The sequence below is a fragment of the Saccopteryx bilineata genome, chromosome 5 (assembly GCF_036850765.1).
Source record: "Saccopteryx bilineata isolate mSacBil1 chromosome 5, mSacBil1_pri_phased_curated, whole genome shotgun sequence".
Taxonomy (NCBI): Eukaryota; Metazoa; Chordata; class Mammalia; order Chiroptera; family Emballonuridae; genus Saccopteryx; species Saccopteryx bilineata.
Window position 1 is genome coordinate 178,434,799 of NC_089494.1, and position 20,139 is coordinate 178,454,937.

At 37.6% G+C, this 20,139-nt stretch overlaps 1 protein-coding gene across 3 annotated transcripts in view; it reads right to left on the reverse strand.

Annotated features, from left to right (window-relative positions):
• NFKB1 (nuclear factor kappa B subunit 1) overlaps window positions 1-20,139 on the reverse strand; it is a 130,864-nt gene that overhangs the window by 86,770 nt on the left and 23,955 nt on the right. For 2 of the 3 annotated variants that reach the window (XM_066233473.1, XM_066233471.1), the window contains 3 exons: window positions 16,232-16,307; window positions 12,073-12,113; window positions 7,945-8,043 (listed from right to left, as the gene is read on the reverse strand). In XM_066233473.1, coding sequence (XP_066089570.1) covers window positions 7,945-8,043; window positions 12,073-12,113; window positions 16,232-16,307 — 216 coding nt within the window. The remainder of the gene's footprint in view (window positions 1-7,944; window positions 8,044-12,072; window positions 12,114-16,231; window positions 16,308-20,139) is intronic. The other variant, XM_066233472.1, reaches the window with a different exon arrangement.

The window sequence follows — 20,139 nt, forward strand, 5'->3', positions numbered from 1 at the left end:
GTAATCTCTCTGTTGGGTAGATGAGGAACTAAAGGTGAGAGTCACTGTTTGTGAAAATCTACATGCACTTCCAGTCGGCCCTTATGAGACCTTGGTGACGTAAATGTAGGTTCGAGGATTCTGATCTGGAATCTGTCTGGAGTCTGAGGGAGGAGACTGAGACTGCAGGGTGGTTTACAGCCTCCCCTCTAGATCTGCTGACAGGCTGAGAAAGTCTGTCTGAGGAGGAGGGATTACACAATTGGGGCTGGAGTGCTTTAGCATATTCTTACCTTATCAAGAAGAATAATCAGCATGTGAGTTAATGAGACCTGAAAACCGGAATCAAATGAGATGCTATACAATAATCACTGGGATCCTGGGGTTAGAAGAAGACATCGAAGATTTGCTTCAGAGCAAATCAGTTGTCACAGGAATAATCATGCATTTAAGGAAAAGTAGAGGGGAGAAAAACGGGAACGGCCAACAGAGGAAGGTTACCACGCCAGGACCGACAAAAACAAAACGAAAATTCAAACAATTTTCAAATTCAAGGAGCTTATGGTTCTACTCATTTTCAAGGGTTTTCACAGCTCTGACCTGCATTGGAGGTTTCCTCTAGTAAGTAGCTTCCTCTAGTTTATAACGGAGACTATGAATACATACAGCAAAATTAGAGGGCTATTTTTTTAATTTTTAGTTTATTGTGCGGACATGGTTTCAAGTGTCCCACTCAATATAACACCCTCTACACACCCACTGGGCCCTCCGTTCCCCATGCAAACAAAGAGGGCTATTTTTAACAACATTCTACAAGGCAATATTTTGATCTAGGGGCCAAATACAAAGCTTCTGAACTACCTGAAAGAAAAATTACCTAGAAGTCTAGATTGTGGTTACACATGGGAGTTTTTTCTGCTTGTTTAGAGCAAGATCAGACAGTCTTCACTGAATATTTGTTAAGTGAGTTATTTTCTGCCTTTTGGCTTTAATCACTATTAGACAATTTCATGTTTAATCAGCAGCTCTATGGAAGAGCAAGAGAGGAAAGCAGTGAAACCCATTGACACCAAGCCTCCCCTCTTTTCTACCCTACGCCACAGTGAGCAGAGGCTTTGCTGGGCTTTGTGTTGAGCAGTCTAAAGTATTTCAACTGCTTTAAAAGAATTTAAAAAATGCAAAAATATAAACATAAGATGAAAAAGTACAAAAATATAAAATGAAAAACGTTTAAAGATCTCTCTCTCTCTCTCTCTCTCTCTCTCTCTATATATATATATATATATATGCACACACCAGTTCTTTTTAATTAGCTGCTGTCAAAAAGTTTAAGTAACATGTACTCTACAGCACTGGCTTTTAACCATGTTCGGGTCCTGCCCTTTGAGAATCTATTCAGGGGTCCCCAAACTTTTTACACAGGGGGCTAGTTCACTGTCCCTCAGACCGTTGGAGGGCTGCCACATACAGTGCTCCTCTCACTGACCACCAATGAAAGAGGTGCCCCTTCCAGAAGTGTGGTGGGGGCTGGATAAATTATCTCATAGGGCGGCATGAGGCCTGCGGGCCGTAGTTTGGGGACACCTGAATCTGATAAAAGGTGTATTCACATAAAATCTGTATATAAAACCAGAAGTCCAAAATCCCTCTGACACCACCAGAAGGGATCCAGGCCACAAAGCCCTTCTCTTCACTACGTATAGCACAGGTCTCTGTACAGAAAAATGGTGATTTTCCTTATTAACATATGCAAATAGTGAACAGTTTAGGAGTCTGAATGAAAATTTTAATAAATGCTATGAACTAGGTTCTATACACTTGCCTAACTGATTGTTGGTGATCTTCTTCCCTGCTATTTTTAGTAATTGAAACAGATTAAATTATTCAAAGTTGATATTACAACTAGATCCTTAAAATGGCGAGCATCTCATATCAGACAAGTCCACACAGAGGAAAGGGAGATTATGCAAGGATATGTGATATCCTTAAATGCCCTAGCAGATCAGCCAGTCTTCATCTGACCTTGACAGAAATTTAGCCTTTAGGATTTTAAAGTGAGAGGCACCAGGAATTGACTTTAAAAAGTTAATTGGGGGCTGAGGGAACAATAAAAAAAGCTGCTGTTGACCTAAACATTTCACCACGTGCCTCCTGTTCAACATAAAACACTCAGGAAAGAAAACTGGTGAGAACCAGCTTTCAGAAAACATTTGATTAAAAATAGTTACACGAGCTATGTTTCAAGTTGTAGCCCACTGCATTTGATATTTATAACTAAAGAGAAAATAAGCATACCACAGGCAAGCTATCTGTGTTTTAGAATCAGGGTCACTGATGCGGATTCCTGTTTGGCATGGGGTGAGCCACACCAGAGGATGTCCCATCAGCTGAGAACGGGAGCTTTCTGCCGCTGTGGAAGAGAATCAAGGGTTCCAGAGCCCCGTGTGGCTGCTCCTTTGGGCACCTTTCCACTTCTGTGAAGAGGAAGGCAGTTTGTTTGATTAATAAAAATCTCATGCATAACTTTCGGGAAAAAGAGGGAAATGAGCCTTCCCTGGCACTCCTTGCTGAGTCAGAAACAGGCAAGGACAAGCCTGGCCTTAAGGAAGAAGGTACTGGTGCTTTTCTGCCAGCCTCTGCCATTAGGAGCCCGGATGAAATCAGAACTAGGCAAATGCTATAGGACAGCATAATAAATCACTGTGTGTTCAACAGGAAACTCTTCTTTTTTAAAAAGAGCAAGACATGAGTTAGACTGCATATTTACTTTATCTAGCTTCGTCTCTATTATTATTGTTTGCTGTAAGAGTCAGAATAAACTCCACATTGTTTTATTTAGATGATAAAGAGGAATCAGTGGGATCAAAGTGAACACTAATCCTCAATGGAGTCTAGTTTTAACTCTTATTTGCCCTGAAAAAGGATGAAGCCTAGCCCTGGCTGGTTGGCTCAGTGGATGGAGCATCAGCCCTGCAGGCGGACATCCTGGGTTCAATCCCCGGGCAGGGCACACAAGAGAAGCGGCCACCTGCAGCTTTGCTCTCCTTCCCTCCCCTCCTCTCTCTCTTCCCCTCTCACAGCCAGTGGTCCGGTTGGTTAGAGCTTGGGCGCTAATAGCTACGTTGATTTAAGCATTAGCCCCAGATGGGGCGGGGAGGGGGGGGGGAGGTTGCCAGTGGATCCTAATTGGGCGCATGTGAATGTCTGTCTCACTACCTGCCCTCCTCTCACTTCAAAAGAAAAATAAAACAAAAAGAAAAAGGATGAAGCCAGTAGAAACATTTCAGAGAATGAAAGCTCAGAATAATGAATGGGGAGGGCTTTAGATGTAACTGTTCTATTTTCGAAAGAGGGAGAAAGCACAGAGGTGAATATGGTCAAATGTTAAATGTATTAAATTGAGATAATACATGGTGTCTATTATATCAGTTTTATAATGTTCTATATGCTTGACATCTTGTATAATTAAAACCAATTTTTGGAAGAGAATGTGAAGACTTATCCAGACTCCAGAAAGCTAACTGCGGTTCTCTGACAGGAAAGAAACATGCAGAGCCACCAGATGGCTCAGCAGCCTGAGTTCTAGAAACAATCTCGACAGGGTGAAAGCGTCCAAGCTAGCCTACACCAAGCTTATCTGAAATAGGGTTCTAAACATGGGACAAAATTTCAATAGGTAAAGGAGGATTGGGGTAGCCTCCTGGAGTTGGTTTTAAAATATTTTAACTTGAGGTATATTTAGACAATCAGCAACAGTGTAAATCAAGCAGATTATAAATTTACGTGGCCTGGAAGTACAGTTAGGGGTCTGCACCCCCAAACCACAGCCTGCTTCAAGAGCTTTCAGGTCAGACCCAATGCTGCTGCTGCCTGCATATGACTGAGCAAGTGCACGCTGAACCACCTGCCTTCCAGGGTTCTCAAGGGAGTGGTGTGATCTCACAGAGGCATTATGGGAAAAGAGAGGGAGGTTAGAGGGGGCAGAAGAGTAAGAGGCTGTACACAGGTGAGGAAAAGGCAGAGCCCGTAACATTTTACCGTTAAGCTTGAATAAATGTACTTTATTAAATATGTAGGTATGTAAATCTTGGAAATATTTTTTTCTCAGTAACTGTAAATTTTCTCCCTTTGAAGTCCCTGTGGAATGGATTCTTGGAGCGAGTGGGGGCACTCTCCGTTCTAGCTCCCTCCTCCAGAAGGGTGAGTGAGGACCATTCCACCTGTGCTCCCACTGCTCACACACAGCTGTTCTGCAGGTTCACAGCCTTGGCTGAACCCATCTCCACTTTCACTTTCTCTTCTGTTAAGTTTATGTCGAGAGCCGACAGAACTGTGTTAACTTTCAGATATGCAGTTATCATGGAATATGGAATATTTTAAATGTTTTTTCTTCTCTTTTTTATCTTTCTGCTTAATATCCAACTACACCAGCTCAGAGATTCTGGAAGAAATTATACAGTCACCATGATCATCATCTTGGAAATATGTATCTTCTGATAATCAGGAAACGTATATTTGCAAAATAACATATTTAGGCAATCCTTATGTGCTACTGCTTTAGAGTAGAAAAGTAAGCAAAGGACAAAGGTTAAGGCCGACTCGATGCTGCACCAGGATCAGTGGTTTTCAAGTAGGGCGGTTTTGCACCCCCACCCCCGAGGGGGCATTTGGCAATGTCTGGAGACATTTTTGGTTGTCACAGCTGTAGGGTAGTTATTGGCATCTTGTGGGTAGCAGCCAGGGATGCTGCTGAATATCCTGCAATGCCCTGGAAAGCCCCTTACAAGAGCGTTTTCAGGCCCAAAAGGTCAACAGTGCTGAGTTTGTGAAGGCCTGATCTAGCCGTGTCTGCCCGCTGCTGCCCTCACCGCCTCCCACAGTGGGCGCCTAGGTAGCTACTGCAGAGGACAGAGTCAAGTGTAGAGATCCTCCTGTAAGATATATACACCGAGTGCAAGTCTTTCCTGTGCCTGAATTTTACAGGGCAAAGGGATTTAAAATCCCCTTGTAAACTGGAAGGTTACCCTCAGCTATCTATTATGAAAAGACTACTGAAAATAATATTGGGAAAAGAATTCTGGAAAAAAATATCTCACGGCGTCTCTTTCTCTTCCTCCTCCTCATTTTTTGAACAAGAGTTTCTAAGATAAATAAAACTACTTCCTTTAACTATTACCAACAGCAGAGTCACATTTAAACTTTCAGTGAATGATGATAGACTTACTAGGAGAACAATGCCAGTTTGTAACAGATTCTCTAAACTGCTCTTCTTTTTCTTACAACTGGGTTAAATGCTTAATGCTCAATACATATATGTTGAGTTAGTGAATAAAAAAATAAATGAGTGAAATAATAAAGCTGTAGCTGAAGTTTAATAATGACCAATTTACACATTTGTATTTTGACTTCCTTTATTATTAGTTGCTCACATACCTGTATTTCCCACTAAGTATTAAACTCATTGATACTAAAACTATAAATTGACAAGAACACCTAATGTCCATTTGGTTGTTTCATTTCTAATTATTTCGTAAATATAAGGCAGCAACCCTACACGAGAAGGAGGTGTGAAGACTGAGCATAATTGGATGCATAAAGCTTTTCACTAGATAATAAATTTACAACAAAGTTAATGCTATGTATTTGTTAGTATCAACAATTGTTACTCAGCTACAAAAGATCAGAGCAACAAAATAGTTCATGAAAATACCATAATTTATATTTTTGTACAGAATTTTGTTACGTATTTCTTCAGTAGTTAAATCAGTGTAAATGCCGATAACATGTATTTTTCAATTATTCTTATCACAAGTACACACATGAACACATACAACATTTATATATATGGCACACATGTGTTAGAAAGGTAAGTGCTGGATGGATCTGACTACCTAGTATCTGAGTACCCTTTGTCCCCTGAGCCTCTCTTTTTCTTGATTCCATAGTTATAATGCACTGCCCCTTGTTTCACCATTGTCCCCCTATGCCCTGTTTCCGAGATCCCTGTCCCCAGCACCTCAAATGCACACAATCCAAGTGAGAGTTCTGTGAGCAATAGTCAGCTATAGGATAAAAAGCCACCAGTCTGTGAGAAAGGCAAGTTAATGCTTCTCTCTGAGCCTCAGTTTCTTCATGGGCATTACATTACATGGTTAACTTACCAGAGTTGTTATGAAGATTAAAAGAGGTAATGTATGCAAAACACTTAGCAAAACTTTGGTGCTTAATAAATGCTGATTCCTTTATTTAATTTCCTTATCTTGATTCAAAAGGACTGAGAGGCCCTGACTGGCTGGCTCAGTGGTAGAGCATCGGCCCGGCACGTGGAAGTCCCGAGTTCCATTCCTGGTCAGGGCACACAGGAGAAGTGCACATCTGCTTCTTCACCCTTTCCCCTCTCCTTCCTTGCTCTCTCTCTCTTCCCCTCCTGCAGCCAAGGCTCCACTGGAGCAAAGTTGTCCCAGGTGCTGAGGACGGCTCCATGGCCTCCACCTCAGGCACCAGCTGCAGCGGAGCAACGCCCCAGAGGGGCAGAGCATCGCCCCCTGGTGGGCATGCCGGGTGGATCCTGGTTGGGCGCATGCGGGAGTCTGTTTGACTGCCTCCCCACTTCTAACTTCGGAAAAATACAAAAAAAAAATAATAATAATAAGACTGAGACCATAGACGGTGGTCTCCTGTGGGCTAATCACATCATATATACCCTCTCTATGACCCTGAATAAGAAAAACATCTTTCATTCAACAGGATAGCTCGAAGACTTAAAATGCATATGTGATTTGGTAGGACCCAAACTCTACAATATGGGTCGGTGTCACTCAAAAGGTAAGGAATAACATTACAGTAGGTTGTTTTTTGTTTTGGAACAGGGTTAAGAAATTAGAAAGGTCTGGGCTAGAAGTGGGGAATGAGGAAAGGGAGAAAACCAAATACAAGCCTGGCAAAACCAAAGACAAATTTCCTTGACATCATGATTTTACAAAGGGCCTGAACTGTTGCCCTTCACCTATTCACAAAAACAAACAAACGAAAAGACTGAGGGCAACAGTGTGTCACATCCTAAGGGGCACGCACACCTCAATGCGAACTAAATTGATAATCTTCTGCTGAAGCCTTAAATTATTGAACAAATTCAAATTTTTATAAACAATGATATTGCAACTGTTGACTGGCTTATCTGCAAAAACTATTATAGATCAGTCTATAAAATATGACACCATTTATGAAAATAAAAAACCAAGTTAACTTAGAGAAAGATATTCTTCTTAAATTAACAAACAAAAGGACCCTGAAGACGTGTAGAGGGCTTGCCCAAGCACACCTCAGGCATATCATCACAGAGCACATTCCCAGCATCCCACATGTCAATGGACATCTGCTAAGCAGAGACTCAATGATACTTCCAGGCTCTCTGTAGGGCTCTTATCTATGTATGTCTTCTCATTTAATTTCTAAGAGACTCTAAATATATATATACCATCACTATTTCTGCATTTTACACATTAGGGCACAGAGGTTTAGAAGTGTTGGTTGATCTAGTCAAAGCCATGCAGACAGTAACAGTTTGGATCTGAATTCATGACCTTAAATACTATGCTATATAACCATACACTCAGTCATGTTTCATTTTTCAATAAATCTCTCAAGAGCTGAAATTAAGCACTTCTTTCAAAGACTTACTAAAGAGCCAAGAAGTAGATAATTAAAAAACCCTTAAAGGTGATCAAGTAATAGTAAAACTTGTTTAGCTAATGTTGAAGTAATTTCTATTAAATGGAAATAATGAAGTTTTAAAATCTGTCAATTCTATTGCTAAGAGAAATTTTTTTTTTTAAACTATAATAATCACATGAGTATTTCAGTTTAGGGGCAAAGGCAAATTGTATTCATGTAAAACAGTTCACCACTTTCACGCCTAGAAAATCAAATCTTCCAAATCCACATAGAAGGATATCATGAACTTACTTTGACCTGAGGGTAGGACTTCTTGTTCTTCTCACTAGATGCACCAGGGAGTCCACCATGGGATGGGCCTTCACAGACATACCGGAAACGAAATCCTCTCTGCAAAGGTGACCACACACAGCCAACTAGTTTGAGAAATACTTACTAAAAAGCATTGGTACGAAGTTATATACAAATTTTTAATTCTTTTGTGTATTAGATGAGAAAAAAAAAAACCCCAAGAGATATGTGAAAGCGGTTTGTGTAAATGAGAACCATTTTTCCCATAATTTTATTTATTATGAACATTGAGGTTAACTGATATTTGTGTACTGAGCTGTGGCTTAGAAGCCAGGTCCCTGACCCTGCAGAAACTCTCCTGCCAGGCGTACATAGGGAGTGAACTGCTGAAGAGTTACATAGTTTAAGCCCTTGGCCTGGACGTGTTACAGCTTGTTTGAACCAGAGCCTCTTCATCTCAAATTGCTGCCGCCACGCTCTGAACTTGGCCGTATCACTTCAAGTTATGCTTCCTTGACTCTTACTTAAAGGAATTCCTTTATCTACTCTGATTACAGTTGGTTCAGGAGGGAACACAGAAATGCCTTGTTAAATATAGCACTTCAGTGTTGTAGAACATCTTACGCTAGACTCTGCTTTTGTCCAGCTCTCAATAATTCAGAAGATTTTTTATTTTATGATTATTGATATTATCAAGCTCAAGCCTTCTATATGAACTGATCTGAATGAGTCTCAAACTAGTCTATTGAAATATTTTTAACTAAGAATTTTACAGCTACTATAAATCAGTGTAAAGACTATACTTTCAGGGATCATTTCTATAGTTTATAAACCAATGTAGAATTAGCTGGAAGTCTTCACTATGTGAACTACTGAGGGCTGACAAACACCTAAATCCCATGTGTTTTAACCTATACAAATTAGATTAGTCTAGAGTATCTTTAATGTCTATCTTAGTTCTAACATTTTATGCTTTACAAAGCTAACTATTATAATTTGTGTACATATTTGTATACAAAAAATAAAACAAGGAAAATTATAAGAATGGACTTTATAATAATATTAAGAGAACCTTCAATGTATTTCCTGAAAGACACCTTTATAATGATGTAAATCAATTTGTGGTAGTGTTAGTAGTTTATAATTAAATAGTCACTAACCAGATGGTTTTCCTTTTTTTCAAATTCACCCTTTGGTGAAAAGATTATGTTAATATACTAATACTCTCATATTTCATTTATTTTTATTGTGGGAGTAAGTTCAGCTAAACAATGCCAGAGCATTGGACCATGAGGAGCTCTGCACACCCACTACTGGCTGGTAGGGGCTTCACCCTGCACCCTCTGAGCAACTGTGATGCCGGCAAGCCTAAAGATTTTAACAGCTTTGAGCTCACTGATCAATGTAAAATTTCTGCCCACCTTAGACCGCACTGTAGTTTATTATTCCTCACACAGGGCTTTGGGAAACAGTCTCTGAGTGGTCCAGGGGCCCTGAATGAATTTAAACCTCTGGCATCTGGAACATCTGTCTCTATACTCTCTGAGATCTTACTGATTTGCAAAGAGGATCAGCACTAAAGCATGCGTCATGAGGTGAGTAAGGCGTGTTGCAAGTTCTCTAGTGAAGGAGAGCGCCTCAAGTCACAGGTGGGTCTGGAGCATATGATCAGCTCAGCAAACTGGGGCCAAAATACTAGGGAAGTGTCTTTTAGAGGCAAGTCTTTCATTTGGCGTTTCAAAAAATTCAAACTAAAAAATAAGTTACAAATTCAGCCTTATACTTTTTGTAGACAAAAGTTGTGGCTTATTTTGATTAATTAAATGAAATTCTTAAAGGCATGAAAAAGCATCAGCATATGCAACAGTTAGCCTCCAGAATGAAGGTAGAAATTTACTTACTGTTACTCAATTTAAATAGAACTTCAGTTTTTAAACAGTATTAGATAATTACCACTAAATAGTATGCGACAGAACTGAGTACTATAAAGGTCTCTATACTATGACTCATTTCTGTCAGTACTGGGGAGAACTGTGGCAAAGATACCTCAAAGAAAAAAAGAACATTTTTCTAACTTTTACTTTTTAAAATGTAATAAAGCAATTCATTTTCTTGAGTCACAAAATTTCTTTAGGACAGTTGAAGATATATATGCACGTATACTGTGATATGTTTTTTGGGATAGTATCAAATAAATATGAGTTAAAAGACATGTCAATAGTCTGCTTAAGTTAAAAATAAAACAATAAATATTTTTCATGGTTGCACAAGAGCATCTCAAGTTCTAAAAGAATTTTAACCTGAGGGTGAAAATTTATTACATTTTTTTTTTTTAAGGAAGATAGAATGTCTTCAACGCCTAGTCTGGATGCTTTTCTGATTCTAAATTTTTTAGATTAAAGGGTTGTGAATCCACAGCCATTCATCTCAGTAACTCCATTTGCTTAAAATGAGTCATCAACCTCAAAGGCAAGGCTACATTCACCCTCAGAAAGTCTGACTTAAATACAACATTCTTACTTTCACTGGAGTCAGACATCAAAATAACATCAGTTTGGTAAATAAACAATTGTTTTAACCAGATGAGCTTTTACACCTCCACCTTTAGTGAATTAAATTTTAAATTATGAACTATATAACAATTTAGGTAAAGTATAAACATCAAATTTCCCCTATAACTGTTAGACTGTATTTAAACTTCTCATTGTAGTGCTACGCTTATGAAAATGAGTATCTAAAAATACTCTTTGGTATGTAGACAAATAGTTTTTAGTTGATTTTTCAGTTTTACACATTATCTAGATCTTCCAATTAGAAAAACTTCCAGAAAGCCAGACCACTGCATAGCATTTCAGAGATACATTTCCCTGGGAGGTTCTTTGAGAGAATTAATAATCTCTTGTGAGAAGTCACTATTATAGAATTGGACATAAGCAAGAAAATTCACTTTGGCAGCCTGGGAGTCAGTATGTGTCACCTACTAGCAAATAGAACAATACCCCAAGTCTCATGTGGCATTCCGGTCCCCACATCAGAAATTTTTATCTAAGTCCATCCTCATAAGAATAGTCTTATTTGGTCATAGTTAAGATGCTTATATCCTTTTTCAATGCTGACAAAAATCCAAATACATATATTATGCCATGATTATAATAATACAATAAATGCTTTATTTAAGTTCTTAGCCTAGTTAGCATTTGTTAAGTGTTACATAATGAAAAGTGCTACACTCACTCAGGTAAGCTATTAAAAACATTTAGGAAAGGTATTGGGTAATAAAACTGCAGGACAGCAGGTATATACACTCTCGGTCTCACACAAATTTGGTAAGTAAATCCATTCAGAGATTTATTGGCTTTGTCCACAGTCTGTAGAGAGGACATTACTTCTAACCCCTGCTAACTGAAATCTATAGGCAGGTATTAAAGATTTCCTTCCTTTTCAGAGCACTGGTCTCAGCCAATTTCTATTCAATATTATCCATAGGTTTGGAGCAGGGTTAGAAGGCCACTTTGATTCCCAGGGATCCAATACAGAATCCAGTGGTAAGAAGAAGAGCCTGAGAAAATAAAACGCTCCTGTCTGGGTCCAAAGTTAACACCAGAAGGAAGACAACTGAACTGTTCATTCTAATACTATCTATGCCCCACTGGTAGTTTTAGTATCTTAAGGTACATGATTCAAAGACAGAACATAAAAGGCTGCTGCTATTAAAGGTAGGAGGAAGATTAAGGAGTTCTGCATGTGCATGGACACAACTGATGGATGTATAACTCTGTGTATGTGAGCTGCATGTATGTGTATTTCCATATGAATGGAGAGTGCCTATCTTCCCTAGGAGTGACTGGTAAGCAAAGTTGGTAGAGATAGTAACATACCAAGGATCTATAATTAACTGAAGTTTTACAGAACTATGTATGCATTGAGGCTTAAGACTGTCTGAAGAATGACTAAGAGAAATGTAAACTGGATGAATGAAGTTGTTTCATAATTTGGCAGGTTGTTGATCTAGATAAGCTACTTCCTTCACAAAATTCAGTTACTATGTTTTGCTGCTTGAGATATTAGTATTAGACTTAATGGATCTAACATTTACAGAGATAGTTTCCGCCCTTTTTATCCTCTTACCTGTTTAGGTTGCTCTACTATTTGAAGGTATGGGCCATCTGCTGAAAACAAAAACAACAAACAGAAATCAAATGAATGTCAGGCTTCTCAAATTTGGTATAAACTATTTAGTAAGTAAAAAACTGAAATTATGTTTTTAAATAAAGGTTTCAATTAAAACTTTTTAGCTAAAATTCCACAAGAATAATTTATGTCTCACTTGAATATTAAATTTACCCTTCTTTTAACAGGTTTACACCTTTGGAGAACCACAATAAAACATTTCTTAAATGATGATGGAATAGTGTACAATCCAACAAAAGGATTGGTAAGGATTAAGATATTAGTAGGTTTCACAATCTTGTGTACTACAAAGCATTTTAAAAGTGACACTAATCCCAATGAAAACCAACAGTGACTTCCTGGACTCCATGACATTTTCCTTTGCCTTCACATCATTCGTTACTGACTTCTTTCTCTTGGAGGGAATGTCCTTCACATGAAATTATGACTGAGCTGGCACCTACATGTGTGAAATACACAGATAATGGTCTCAGGCCGTCTGCTTTTCCTTAAACTAAAGTTTTGGTTCCTTTCCCTACTTTAAGCTGTAAGCACTGCCTTCATTCCCTAACTGGTCAGCTGGCTCCCCTTCCCTCCTGGACTTATTTTGGTCTACCAGATATGGCAGACTCCTCTAATTAATCCATAGCTTTGGATGTTTGTATACAATTTTTGAATATCGTGCTCTGATAGAAACTGTTCTAAAAAGGCACAAGCATTTTGTAAAATCCTGAAAATAATTTAATTGAAAATAGGTGTACTCTGATTAATTATTATAAAAACATAAAGAAAACTAGAAGCTTAATACATATCCTGAGTATCTGACTTTGGAAATTCAAAGGAAAATCAGAACCTCTAACAGTATAAGTATAAATTTGTTCAATCTGACAAAGTCCCTAATCTCCCCAGGGGGTCTTATAATAACCCAATGCTCTGCAATAAATAAGGACAGGTGTTCCTCACTTGTCTGAATGTAAATTAAAAAGCTTGGTACTAACAACATCAACAACAAACTAGGAGAATGCTTGTGTCCATTTCAGTCTCCACTGTCCTTTAGCCAGAAGTTGAAGACCTGTTATTTTAGATAAATAAATTTATGAAGAAATGTATACCTTCCGGCTGAAATAAGAAAAAAACTACTAATTTAAGAGAGAAATTATTTTTATCCTCTCAGTTTTATGATGAATCAGAATAAGGCAAGAGAACTATAGGAAACAAAGATATAATTATTTCCCGTTCTTATCCAAGAAATTTAAAAGTTGAAAAATGACTGAATTTGAGGCAAGACATACATACAAAAGGAAATATGGCCAGTGACTGGCCAATGTAATATAATTTAGGTAAATTATCTCTCTTATTGATATAAAATTCATCCCTGGACATTTGAAACGACTTTTAAAAAAGAAATTACAATTTTAAGATCCTAAAACATGTCTAGAATTTAATTTTTATAAAAAAAATTAATTAGAAATAGAAATATTTTCACACTATTAACATGTAGCTTGCATGTTAATGTAACAAATATATTTCCCCGTATATAAGACGCTCCCACGTATAAGATGCACCTTAATTTTGGGGCCCGAAATTTGAAAAAAAAAAAAAGTATTACATAAAGTAATTGAACTCAAATTTTATTCATCAAATTCATAGAACTCCTCATCACTGTCAAAACCCCCCTCCATTAGCTTGTCCTCATCTGTGTCTGATGACAAATCACTATCTTCAGCAATGAGCATAAAAACAAGCGTGAAATAGCAGGAAATGCAAGTAAAAAAATCTACAACCACTGTATAAGACGCACCCAGTTTTTAGACCCCAAATTTTTTGCAAAAAGGTGCATTTTATAAATGAGGAAATACGGTAGTCATAAAAACCTTCCCTCTAGAATGCTAATGAGTGTAAGAAGAAGTGAGGCATCTAGGAAAGCAGCATTTGGAAGCCACGGGAAATACGGGGAGTTGGAGCACATTTACTTTAAACTAAGTCTCTCACTACCTATTAATTAATTAATTTTATTTCTCAATTAAAGTTGACATTTAATATTATGTTATATTAGCTTCAGGTATCTCTCTCACTATTGACTCTCCTAAAAATACTTGAAGTTTTTCTATTACTTTTTGCTGAATGATTAAATTTCTTTTAAAAATGTGAAATTTCAAGGTTTAGGAATTTTATTAGTGAAATGGGGCCATTTTTCTCTCTCAAGGAACATATTCAAAAGTTAAATCAACTAGAAAATTAGATTTGATATGCATATATATATATGTTTTAATGCCAATTTTTTTGGTCACATGTTTATCACATGAAGTGACAATCCACTATACAGAGAAATTTTAAATACAACATTATGTCATAGACTTAATAGCTGTACAATATCCCACAGTTTAGATTTTAAGACATATACAAGATAAAATAGTCCATGTGAAAATTACAATATTGGTTTCTATAATCTGTCTACCCTTTTAAAACATGAATAAAACAGCATACATACTGGATTATAAAAACTTGACTATGCTACAATAACAGAGAGGGGAAAATATAACAATAAAAATGATGAGGTTAATAACTGGGGAATAAGATTTTTTGGTATAATGTTAAAAGTTTTTCTAATATTATAGCAAAATAATTTCTACAAAGTGAAGTGCTGACCACAGAATATTTACTAAGATGGTTCTTTTGGTAATCTTATTTCTGTCCCCATAAACTTGATGAAATAAAAACATGAAAGCATTTGCCTCTGATGCTGTTTGGTATCTACAAGGCATGAAATGGAAATGTATGTTTCCTGAGGGCAGAACCAAGGTCTTATGATTTCAATAAAGCGCAAATACTAAGAAAAATACTTTGATCCCCAGAATTAAAAGTTCACAGGAAGTACAGAAGCTACCAAGACATTTACTTGTTCTTCACAGGAAGCTGACCTGGAGCTCAAACTGGACAGCAGTTCACGAGAGCTCAGATATGGGAGCCTACAAAATATGTTTTGTGGCTCAGAGAGAAAAAGCCTTCAGCAATACCAACTTTGGGATAGCAGATTTATTATTTTCCTACCATGAACTCCTAAAAATAACAGAGATAAAAGAAAACCAGGAAACATTCTGATCTAAAAAATGAAAAGTACCAGAATAACAATAATAGTTTTAAATGAGAATGATACAAATTAGAAAAAGTCTCCCAATGAGGCCAAGCAAGTCCATAGTAAACTGAAGAGCTGATGTTCACTTCAGTGATTACAAAACTCCCTGTTTTCTATACAACTTCTATGATTTACTCAGAGTTTTTGAATGTCTGCTAAGTCCCACTGCTGATGTGAGGATCACATAAAAAGAGCCATCACACAGAGCTTACATAAAAATCAAGAATGGTGAGGGACAAAGACGGGACTTGGGGGGTTTAACACACAACACTGTGTACAGAGATGTGTTGTAGAATTAGGCACCTGAAAACTGTATAATTATGTTAACCAGTGTCACTCCAATTAATTCAATAAAAAATCAATCAATAAAAAAGAGAATAAATGTGTTGTTTTTTAAAATCACTCACAAGAGATCAAACAATTTGTGGATGGGGATAATTAACACAGTCATGTTAAAAGAGAGAAGGAAGGAGTAGCATGCATTTTATCCAACTGGTCAGAACGTGGAACTAAAAGATTTTTGAAAAGATGGTTTTCCTGCTACTCTGATTTTTATGATTTTTGTACACTTGCTTCCCCAGTGCCTGGCATACACAGTGGGCACTCAAATACGTGCTTTTGAAATAGATCTGGAGATTCAAGACTGCCCTGCCTGAATCTGGGACAAAGAAACGAGGAGTTAAAAATAACCCAAAGAGGGTAGGATTGGTTAAAAGGGAAAATCCTTATATTGAGTGAAGAAATTCCTTCTGAGCTGTCTTAGCATATATTAGCAACAATTGTAAGTCATACAATGAGTAATGGAGGTGAAACATTATTGCATAAATTTCAAGAAAGTATATTTAAGATTGTTTTTTAGAATATAAATCACCATTTCCTTTCTAGGTACATGACTGATTTTCTACAACAGACTATTAGCATATCCTGAATTTAACAAAAGTAAAAGCAAAACAACAGGGTAGGAGGAATGAGTTTTCTTACCCGTTGGCAGTGGCATCTCTGGTTGAAATATTTCTGAATTAAATATTGTATGATTCAAAGGATCCAAATGAAACATCTGTAACAAAAAGATTTTAAATTTCCAATCATTATTTTTACCAACACTGTATTAAGTATTTAAAGCTGGCTGACCTAAAACTTCATTACAGGAACAAAAACTATAGCCAAATACAAAAATTTGAAAATATTTCAAATCAGTATTTAAAAAAATACCTTCATGAGACCTAGCTAAATTCTTCTGTGTATAGAACTTTACATAAGGATGGACTATGTTTTGGTGACAGAGGGTTTTGAAAAGAATGACCAAGCTATAAAGTGCACAGAGGCAGCTTGCTTAACTTGTATATCTTCAGGGCCCGGACTATGTTTATCACATGTGGACAGCTCATAAATATTTGTTGAATAAATGACTTGAAGCTCGTACTATCTTATAAATATAAACGTAAGAATATAATCTTAGAAATCTGTATTTCTTTTATCATAGTAAATAAACCCCTAAGCTAGGCATTCAGCTTTAAGGCCTGAAAGAATTAGATAGGAGCCTTGGAATACACAAATATGTACATACATCTACACACATACACACACACACACACATATATATTATATATATTATATATATATATATAGTTTACTTGCAGTCCAAGGTGCAGATAACTGAACAATTAGCTACCTCACTAATTTTAACATTCATTTACCTAACAGTGGTCGGCAAACTCATTAGTCAACAGAGCCAAATATCAACAGTACAAGATTGAAATTTCTTTTGAGAGTCAAACTTTTTAAACTTAAACTATATAGGTAGGCACATTGTTATTAACTTAATTAGGGTACTCCTAAGCTGGCCTTTGCACCCGCACTCAAGGGTCCAAAGAGCTGCAGCATGTGGCTTGAGAGCCGCGGTTTGCTGACCACTAATCCTAGTACAATGCAAAAATACCTGGAATTTAGTGGGTGTGGTAGGCTGAATAATGGTTTCCACAAAGACATCCATATCCTAATCCCCAGAACCTGTGAATACTCTCTCTTACAGCAAAAAGAATGCTGCAGGTATTTTTAAAGCAAGAATACAGAAGTTGGGGAGAGCTTCCTGGATTGATTATCCAAATGGGCCTGATAAGATAGATGCAGGATTAAAAAAACTGAATAATAGATGTGACAACAGAAGCAAGAAGTTGGAGTAGTGGATGGGGTAACAAGCCAAGGAAAGCAGGCAGCTTCTAGAAGCCAAAAAAGGCAAGAAAATGAAAGCTTCCAGAAGGAAAGCAGCCTTGCCAACACCTTGATTTTAGATTTCTGACCTCCCACTTATAAGAGAATAACTTGCTATTGTTTTGAGCTACTCATCTGAGGTAATTAGTTACGGCACTAAGAGAAAACCAATATAGTGGGCATGAAATATATTTTGATGGAATTATATTCTATCTTAATAAGTTACTAATAATTACTTATCCCAAGGAAAAAAATTTCTTTCCACTTAGTTTATTCAAGACTTTAAATTCACATTTCTGAGTTTGGTACTGTTTCTTTTTTTTTTTTTAATTTTTTTAAATTTTATTTATTCATTTTTAGAAAGGAGAGAGAGAGGGAGAGAGAAGGGGAGAGGAGCTGGAAGCATCAACTCCCATATGTGCCTTGACCAGGCAAGCCCAGGGTTTTGAACCGGCAACCTCAGCATTTCCAGGTTGACGCTTTATCCACTGCGCCACCACAGGTCAGGCAGGTACTGTTTCAACATAAGTAAGATGTATTTAAACTGTCTGTGGACAACATAGAAACCAAATATATTTCACTTCTTATGATATGCTAGTTGGTAAAGATGCTGGAACTGGTATATAAAAATCCATTATTACAACTGACTGCTTTTTCTTATTACTAGGTTTTTGAACCTAGATGCCTAGTTCAATCAAGAGTAAGGATATTTAAATAAGAGAAAAAACACTTAAAAAGTAAATAACACAACATTTAGTTGTGAGGTATGCATATTTTCAACTGAGGAGTAATAAATGTGCTTCACTTCACTACTTAAGAGTAAAGTTCATTTATGCTTTTCATTGTTTGCTGAGAAGGAAATATAGGAATGAAAAACCATGTTATTGTAAAAATGGGCCCTGCCCTACAGAGTATTCTCAGAACAGAGAAGTCTCAGAGCAGAAAGATGACCAAGCAGGAGAAACACCTTTCCTATGGTCCTGCAGGTGGCTGAAATGACTAGAGGGCTGTTGGGCAAATAAGTTTGTAAAACTTTTATTTGATTTTTCTCACTTTAATTGTTAAAAATGGCCCTGCCCACATGAATAGCGCTGCCCAGGTGAAACTGCTAATTACCTTCCTGCTTGGGAAGGGCCAGTGGTATGCTAATGCTTGCTGGAGGAGGGGTTTCACACCCAAAAGTTTTAAGAGAAAGGTGAAGAAGGGAAGAAGGCAGGATGGAGGAGAAGGAGAGAGAAGCCAGTTTGTGCAGAGAGTAAGAAGCCATGTTGGCAGATGGGGAACCAGAGGTGACTGAGCTGGTGGAAGGTCTTTGATTCTAGGAAAATCCGGATGTGTCAGTAGCTTTGTGAGCGCTGAATGAGTGGGTTTTGGAGCCCTGTGTGTTTCTATTCGCCTGCCGGGTGTGAGGCTAGAATAAAGGTATGGCCCACCAGTTTTTGGCTCTGCTGTTTCTCCATCATCTGTCCGAATCTAATGTGAACCTGCACATGCCTGGCTGTGATGGCTGCAACTACTGGCCCTACAAGGGCAAAAACACACATCTTAGGAGAGAGACACACACTCCACTTCCAAGAAGAGAGCAGCTGTGTTGTGCAGCAGCTTGCTTTGTGTATTAGGTCAAAGGTGGAGACAAATTTCAGAACACACTGCAACACTGAGAGTATCTCACTAAGGACATGTCAACTGCAGGAAATATATACCTTTAAGCTTGAGACCAGAGGAAAAAACCCCAAATTTCAAGGACCTTTCCACTCAAAAATGCAAATACCAGAACATGCTCTAACCCTGTTGCTGATAATCACAAAAATGCCCACATAAGAAAAATTTTCAAAATGAATGGTTTTAAAGCATATTTTACTCTCAAGAGGCATAAAGGACTATCTCTTGTTGATAAGATTTCCTGTATATAAACAGGAAAGCACAGTCTAAAACCAAGAAGAAACAACTCGAATACTGGTTAGACTTTGCCTTTACTTGTTAGAGACAGCATATTAAAAATGAAAGGTAAAACACAGGGTTTTGATAATATGAGTAACCAAATGTCTTTCATGCTGTAATCAAAGAAAATATCTGAGATTTACCCTATATAAAGTTCAAAAGGAGCATCAATGTGAAAAGCAGTGCATCCTTATTCTAAATCAATCAGAACCTTATTAAGAGTTATGAATGCTAGTTAAGTACAGTCTTTTTTTTTTTTTTTTTTTGTGGTAGAGCCAGAGAGAGGCAGAGAGAGGGACAGCAAAGGACAGACAGACAGGAAGGGAGAGAGATGAGAAACATCAATTCTTCATTATGGTTCCTTAGTTGTTCATTGATTGACTTCTCATATGTGCCTTGACTGGGGGGCTACAGCAGACCAAGTGACCCCTTGCTCAAGCCAGCGACCTTGGGTTCAAGCCGGTGAGCCTTGCTCAATCAAACCTGATGAGCCCGTGCTCAAGCTGGTGACCTCGGGATCTTGAACCTGGGTCCTCCGCGTCCCACTCCGACGCTCTATCCACTGCGCCACCGCATGGTCAGGCCAGTATTTCATTTTTAAAAGCAATAATTAGACCCCTTAAAAGTATTTCACTTTTGCTTTTATGTTTCTGACTGATTGGTTGCATGTGTAAATTTGGGGACTCCAATTTCTTACGTGGTTGCCACTACAAATGAAGTGTGAGATGATTAAAAAT